The sequence below is a fragment of the Pteropus alecto genome, unplaced genomic scaffold (genome assembly GCF_000325575.1).
Source record: "Pteropus alecto unplaced genomic scaffold, ASM32557v1 scaffold273, whole genome shotgun sequence".
Classification (NCBI taxonomy): domain Eukaryota; kingdom Metazoa; phylum Chordata; class Mammalia; order Chiroptera; family Pteropodidae; genus Pteropus; species Pteropus alecto.
In genome coordinates this window covers 291134-299748 of record NW_006433963.1, presented here as the reverse complement: position 1 = coordinate 299748, position 8615 = coordinate 291134, and the positions used below count along the sequence as shown (strand labels likewise).

The following is an 8615-nucleotide window of genomic DNA, read 5'->3' as shown; positions in this document are numbered from 1 at the left end:
CAAAATGTTTTACAGTGTTTAATTATCAATGGCGGTAAATTATAAAAAACAATGTTTAGATATTATTGGATCTAACAAAATAGGCTAAAGTTCAATTTGAAAGAACTAAAAGTTTTTTCCCCCTAGAAAATCACCATCTCCGATGCTACATTTTAATTTTCTTGCAAACAGTTTCCTGAGTTTATTCATAATAATATGTGCTTTAGGACATTAGATTGTTAGTCTGTCCAGGAAAAATTGTTTTCTCTTTTAGAAAAAAAAAATACAATATCCTCTTCCTTGCAGATACCAAAAAAATCTCCAGACTGCGCTATCATTAAATACTACCAAGAAGCATCAACTAGAAAGATTAAGCAATGCAAAATAATTGTTCATAAATCTATTAGAAACCATAATATCCTAAAGTTTTATAAAAAGGATTTGTTTTTACTGGTTAAGGATTTAGAGGAGTTCCATCAAAAAATTTCCCATTCACATCTGAATTTGTTGCTCTAGAGTCCAAGTCAAAATGGACATTAGGCATCCAATCCTGGGTTCATTTTACAAAATGAGAATATAGTTTGAAGCGTTTCCTTATAATAAGGTTTCCCCTACTACTGTTGCTAAAATACCATGTCTGAGTTTTTCAGCAGAAAACACTTAAACAATTGTCGGGAAAATCTACTAGCTTATCTGTGTCTTTTACCCATTGTCAATCATTACTGAGTTATGAGTAATCATGGTGTCCACTGCTTAATTCTGATTGTGTGCCTTTCATAAAAGGACTGCATGACATGACCTTTCAGTGCAAACGCACTGAAAAATTAATTAAGATCATTTACTTTTAAAAAATTATTGATTATGGAAAGATCGAAAGTTATTCTGTGATCACTTTCCATTTTCCAATTTCACTTACTCTAATTCTATTATTAGAAAAGTGCATATGGAAATAGTATCTCTGTTCTGAAAACTTCAACACCAAAAACTGATATGAGTTTGTCATATCAGTTTTGACAGGAAGGCATAATAGCACAAACAAGTTAATGACAAGAGGAAAATAAGTCAGAATATGTGGAAACAAATTGTTACATGCAGGTACTTTTAGTTATAAAGCAAAACAAGAAAAGAAAACGCCAAATTGGGACATAAAAATCTACAAGATATGATGTTTTCCATGTAACATTAGATACTATTTAATGTCTTTCAATTACTGCAAAAGGACACCTCAAAATAAGGATACATACTTTTTTATATATCACATCCAAGAAACAGATCTTTGTGCATGGAATATATACCATTTACATTATAAAGAGTATATGTATAATTTCTTTTATTAAATACTAAAGGTGTAAGTCTTTTAGGCTAAACCGCATAATTCAGCAATCAGGAATTCTCTTTCTAAACTAAGCAAAATAAAATACACAGCAAACAGTACACCTAGCACACATAAGTAGTTCACTTATATTCAGTAAACAAAACTGTAATATCCTTCAGTTTACATTCATGTGTTCTATCAGTAGTAGTAGTGGTGGTGGTGGTGGTAGCAGCAGCTGTTGTTGTAGTAATGGTATTTTCTTCAACAACACAAAAAGATTCTTTAAAATTCCATCATTTAGAGAAATTAATACATACTACACAGTGATTCTCAATCATAAATTTAATAAGGCCAATTTGGCCAGATTTCTTTTATAATATGATTTTAAAATGTGTTTAAATTTTATGTAGATCATTAATATTACTTCCTATTTAAAATGTCAGTTTATTTTCTTGAAGTATAACTATTATGTAGCATTTTCTAAAGTTTACTGAAATGCATTATACTAAATCATGTGTGCTAAGCCCACAAGTCCACTACAGTAAAATCTCAACTATATTGACACAGGATTCAAGGTAGACTAATATGCTACACTGTAATTCAAAGCATATGAAGGTCCAAAAAATAACAGTATAGTTCATTATAAGGGGTACAGATGATTAAATCCAATTGGTTCACTTGAAAATCAGCTTACATAACACCAAGATAGTGTCAACATCATGTACTTTATTTTCAAAGGCTTAATTATGACCTATTTAGTAGATCATAACACTAATATAAAAGCCTTTGGCTAAAAAATCCTTCACTTGTATTACAATTCTATTAGATGTGAAATTTACAAAAGCCTTATGGAAACCTTTATTTCTAGATGTGGCCACTTATGATTAATACACAATTCTGTCTGTACCCATCATCTGTAGTTTAATTCTTCTGTAAAAACTTTGGCACCAACAATATCAGGAGTTCACATATTAGCGCAAATTAATTCTACTCTGGAACCAAACTACTCTATCTACATTTTAGTAACTACAGAGTGGGGTTACTACCAAATGAATGGCATCCTTTGGTTATACACAATAACAAGCTTCTACAATACTCTTTATTTGTTTTTCTTTTCTTTTCTTTTTTTTTTAACAAAAAAAAAGCCTATCCTTCAGGATCTGATGTCAAAAAATACCTAAATTGCTTGGCATTATACTACTAAATTTGCATCTTGATTGTTGGCAATGACTCCTTAAACCATTATTGTATGAAACCAGAAAAACTATTAAAGTAACTTTATTTGAAAGGAACTTTAGAAGTTAGTATGCGGAGAAGTTGTTAGGACCTTGTGGACCCCAATTATGTACTTAAATACATGGGCACTACCGCAAAACAACATATTATGAATATTGTGGATCTGTGTATGTTTAATTTTTAATTTCACTCCCCCTAAATAAGGAGACTTAAACAGAATATTCAAGTAATGTAGCAGAAAACAATGCCTTTGATATAAGATCAGGCAAAAAGCCACACATTTAATTTTCTCTTCATCCAGTTTGGCTGAGGAACACGAAATCTTACAGGCCAGTTGATGTTCGCTTTTTCATACTCCGTCGCTGAGCTAAGCTTGAAGCAGCAACAGGCTCTAGGACTGGTTGAAAGGTCTTGTGAGTCAAGACTGAATATGTGGCAACCACTGTTCCCTAAAATAATGAGAATTATCACAAACTGAATAACAACTGCCAGAGGTAAAACAAACAAACAAACAAAACCTTTCATGTTATATCCTGAGAGATTTAACTAGAATACAATTTTCCCCCACAGGAAAATAATTGAGTATACTTGATTTGTGCATTGATGCCCCCTTGATAAATTAATATCTGATTACTCGTATATGTTTTATTTCAATAAATATGATTTTTACAAAATTTCAAAACACTGAAATATATCATTTTATCAGTCCTTCATCACTTATTTAGTTTGCATTTAAATATTTTTAAGATTTTATTTTTAATAGGAATTGAACATATTTAAGGTATATAAACATATTTTGATATACATATACATAGTAAAATGATTACTATAGTCAAACTAATCAACATATCTTCTCCTCACACAGTTATCATTTTTTCTGTGATGAGAGCACCTGAAATCTATGCGTAGCAAATTCCAGTATTCAATACAGTACTAATAATTACAGTCATCATACTGTACATTTTATCTCTAGATTTATTCATCCTACATAACTACAGTGTTGTATGCTTTGACCAACATTTCCCCATTTTCTCTCTCCTCCTTTCTCCTGGAAATCACTGTTCTACACTCTGCTTCTATGTATTCAATGTTTTTAGATTCCACATTAAGAGAGACCATGGAGTTTTTTTTTTGTTTTTTTTTTTTTTGGCTTATTTCACTAAACATAATGTCTTCCAAGTACATCATGTTATTGCAAATGGCAGGATCTCCTTTTTTTAAAGCTGAATAATATTCCATTGCGTGTGTATGTTAAAATTTATCTGTGCTCTCATGTTCATTGCAGCATTATTCACAATAGTCAAGACATAAAAACAACATAAGCGTCCTTCAACAGATGAATGCATAAGTCATCAAAATTTAAAATCTAGGTTCAACATCTATAAATATAGGAATATACACCAATGGTTATTAATTTAGGAACCAAAAGCAATTTTTTGTTTCAATATGAAACTTGCATTTAGTCCACTCTTAGACCTACTGTCTCCTAAGAACAAGTCAAATACAATCAAGACATTTATCATCAGAAGGACAATAAGTAAAGAAGATTAAGAAAAGCTCATGGTTGTTAATCAAAAAACAAAAATCTATAAATACATCTTTAAAAAAATAAAGATACTTTAAGATAATTCTATACCTGTCATCAGTGAATGGCATGCAATGGCTTTATTAGTTTATTAAGCACTTAAAAGGTACATAAGAGTATATTTTACCTTAAAGACACATGATGTGTCATTTCTATTTGGCTGATCATTCGGTAACTGGTCTCTCTGGGTTATCCATGAGTGCTTTAATACTTGTTCTGTCGTGTACCGCTGATGTGGGTCCATATGTAGCATATGGGAAAGCAAATCCTAATTTAAATGAAAAAATATATATATAATCATTTAAATATAAAATTTAAAAGGAAAAAAGTATATATATCTATCTATATCTATCTATATCTATCTATATCTATCTATAGCTATATCTATGTTTGAGTCCAGTTTTCTAAACACTCTCCTAAAAAATAATAGTTCACACTCTTTTGTTTATAGATATAGATATAGATATAGATATAGATGAGAAACTATATACCAGTAAATCTTTTAGTAAAACATATCATTTCACATTTTCTCAATATGAAAGCATCATTATATTTACAACTTGTTTTATTTGACCTACCCTTAGAGAAAACAAATCTATACTCTGACGAGCTAACTGTCAAAAGAAAATCTTAAAACAGATTTTTCAATATACAGTAAAACCTTATTAATCATTTTTAAATTAGGGAATACCAAATCTGTGGAACTAGAATGTGGTTAATGAGGAAGGAGGAAAATGTAAAGTAGAAGGAGTTATCCTGGAATGTGCTAAATCGTCAAACGGAGAAAGAACTATTGATCTTTCTTGGTAAGCTGGGCCCCGAAGTATAAGGGTATGTATATACAGATACAACATAGAATGGAGGATTCAATGGTCGTTAATACACCCAATAACTAGGGCTTTACTGTATAAAATACTAAAGAAAGCAAAACATAAATCCAAGGTTAGAACCTGACTATGAGTGTTGCCGTGGTCAGAATGTTATAAGATTTTCATCAGAGCAACTGTGAATATGCTTATTTTATATCTGTTATGATAAAAGTTATAAATGCAATATAACCCTACAGTAAAACACAGTTTTAAATATATGAAATGATGTAATATTTTAAAATAATTTTCTACCAGGAATCTTTTAGAAAAAAGAGAAGTAAACTGTCCTTAATAAGCATCTCCTAAAATAGAAACAAAATCTTCATTTGTGAAATTTTTATTAATAGTAGAAGCAGTGAACCTAAAGACTCTAAGTAGTAGTAACATCAGAATTTGGTTAAAACTATATAGAGGAGTAGAACAACCAATAAAAAAATCTATTGGAAAAAGAACAGATATGCAGAAATAAATGGAAAATAATAATAAAATTAACAGTGATTAATTTAATAAAACAGATCTAAATGATAATCATAAAAATGATAAATGATAAATGTTCAACAGTACAAGGACTTCTGCCTCTGGTCAAGAAAGAATACCAGGGGCTGGATATACCTGCCTGCTTGAAACAATCCCCCTAAACACTCACCCCCCAAAAAAGCCCATAAAATATAGGAAATAACAGCTTTCCCAAGATCAGATATTAAGCAATGAAGGAGGCTGATCCCTAACAGATGGGAAACAAATCACGTAAGACTTATGATTGCCCCAGCTTAACACCCTGAAGAGAGAGTTTTCAGGCTGCTGTGTAGGTAAGAGAAACCTAGTTGAGGAGACATACTAAGAGTTAGGGGAGACCAAGGTAGATAAGAGTTAGCAGGACAGACTACCAGAGAGGTGAGAGGAGGACAGAGAGAACTATAGAGATCGTTAGAGGGTCTCCCTCAAGTATTCAGCAGATTACTGATAAATCCATATGTGTGGAAAAAAGAAAATGAAAGAGAAGGAAATGGAGAAAGAGAAGAAGGGAGGGATGGAGGGAAGGGGGAAAGGGGAGAGAGGTAGAGAGGGAGAGTTGGAGAGAGAAAGAGAGAGAGAGAGAAGGGCAGGAGAGGGAGGGAGAGAGAGAGAGAGGGTTATAATTTGTTTTCACAGAAGATAGCCAGTGAACTTGAAGATAGAGCAATAGGAATTATCCAATTTGATAGAGAAAATAAACATAGAGTAGGAAGGAAGGAAGGAAGGAAGGAAGGAAGGAAGGAAGGAAGGAAGGAAAGAAGACAGGAAGGAAAACTACTAAAGGCAATATGGGAAGAACTATCTGAAAGGATCAAAGAGAAATCAGAGCTCATACAGGGTGGAGAGATTATTGCCTGTTCCCACCAGCCGGACTGGAATACCTCATAATTTATGGAGTATTTATTTGGTAGAATAATTGGAAGCAATCTATCTGAGTAATGAGTAGCCGTAGAATAAACACTGCTCTGGTCCTGCTTAAAAAATATTAAAAAGAAGCCCCAGAAGTATCAAATTATTTCCCCTAACTTAACTGTGGCTTAGAATAAAGCTTAAAAAGGTGAAGGGATGAAGAAGTACAAATTAGTAGTTACGAAAGTCAATAGCATTGTAATGGTTATATGTACAGCCAGATGGTTGCTAGAGTAATCAGAGGGATCACTTCATAAACTATATATAAATGTCTAACCAATGTACTGTATATCTGAAACTAACATGAAATATATTTTTTAAAAAGAATATTTATAGAAATACAAGTGTCCAGTACCCACCAAGGTAAAATTCACTAAGTCTGGCTTCTTATCAAAAATTACCAGGCACACAAAAGAGAAGGAAAATAAAATGCGTAATGAGGAGAAAAAAATCAATCAAAATTGACCTACAATGGAAGCATCTGTGATTTTGGTGATGGTTTTTTAGTGGGTAATTATGTGAAAACATTAAATTATATACTTTAAATATGAGCAAATTTTTGTATATCAGTTATACCTCAGTAAAGTTGTTTTAAAAAATCAATAGTCTAGCCCAAAAGAATAGGTCTCTTTATTCTCACTCACAAAAGTATATTTCAACATATAAATCAACTATATATACTAAAATGTAATAAGAAAAACACCACCACTTTGCTCACAATTAAATCTCATTTGATCTTTTATATTTTCCTAAGGATTCTGGGGGATTATTGAAAGGTACAGGTAGTGACAGTGAAATAATAAAAAAAAATAATTTTAAGGGATGGGCCTCTACAAACATTGAAATGTATAGTGCCATGTCTTAAATTTTACTCATGGGGGTCTTTATTGCTAACGGAAAGTTCAAAGATTAACACTGTCAGTAAAAGCTGACAGTAAAGCACTGAGTGCTTTATACATTCTTAATACCAGCTAACACTTATTGAACACTTATATGTGCCAGATACATTAACCTGTTTAATCTACATAACAACCTTGAGTTAGATACTATTACTATCTTTACTTTACAGATGTGGAAACTGAGGCATGAAAAGGTTAAGCATCATTTCCAAGGTCACATAACTAGTAAGTAAGAATATGCATCCAGGCAGTCAGTCTGGCTTCTAAGTACTAAACTATACTACCTTTAATTCTTCCCCATTAAACTAAATATTGATGCTTGGAATTTATATAATTATTGCTGCTTTCTTTTCAAAGTAATAACTATTATATACATGTAGTAAGTGCTCAATGTTTATAGCATTAAGTAAGCATTCGTGAAAAATATAAAAATCCCCATTTCAGGAAAAAAATGCAATTTTTCGTAATGAAATGCAACAACATTAAGTTTTATTATATATTCATTGTAAAAAATTTAACTGAAATTAAGGACAATTAAAGCTAGGGTGGTCATATAATTTGTTATCCAAACCAGGGTACTTGAGAGTGAAAGGCAAAAACCAGGACTGTCCCAGGCAAACTGTGATGTATGGTTAAACTAGTTAAAGCAAAAAGGATGTAATTATTCCTGGGGTAAAATTCAGCTAAGTTATATAAGATTAAGGTACTGTTATAAATGCCCCACAGGTGTTTAAACATACAAAATGGTCCATTTATATTTGAAAACAAAGACTGATTTGCAAAAGCAAAGTGGATTCTCCTGAAATGAAAATGAAATTTCAGTAAATATGACCATAGCCTAAATGCTTACCTTATAATTATCGTTTCCTAGGAAAGATATGAACAGAATGGTGATTGGTTTATGCTATCAAATGGTTTTATAGCAGAAGTATCAACATTTTGATACTTTCTTTCAAAGAAATTGAAATAATTTTAATAAGACTTAATTGATCTTATTTCTTTTTAACCTTCTTCAGAAATAAGTAGCAAGATGTCTTTGACAGAGCAACAAGCAGAGGATGAATGACAAATGACAGAATAGAAATGTCATTATCTTAATATTTGTTGAATTTTCTTCTATAGCTAAGAGGAAAATGAGCTTATCCACAGTTCATAAAAATCTGACACTTCCATATGAATAATTTTCCTTCTTTTCAAACTGAATATAGTAGTGCTGGTGATTTTTTAAAAAAGACTGAGCTATATGACAAGAAGGATCACTTATAAACAATCAGTTGAGTATTTAAGTTAGACAACCTAATCGGAAG

The 8615-nt window shown here is 31.5% G+C and overlaps 1 protein-coding gene across 1 annotated transcript in view; it reads right to left on the bottom strand.

Annotated features, from left to right (window-relative positions):
• Window positions 1–2556: 2556 nt before the first annotated feature.
• RPS6KA6 (ribosomal protein S6 kinase A6) overlaps window positions 2557–8615 on the bottom strand; it is a 125573-nt gene continuing 119514 nt past the window's right edge. Inside the window, exons 21-22 of the mRNA XM_006908990.1 lie at window positions 4243–4383; window positions 2557–2979 (exon numbers count right to left, since the gene is read on the bottom strand). Coding sequence (XP_006909052.1) covers window positions 2854–2979; window positions 4243–4383 — 267 coding nt within the window. The 3' untranslated portion in view covers window positions 2557–2853. The remainder of the gene's footprint in view (window positions 2980–4242; window positions 4384–8615) is intronic.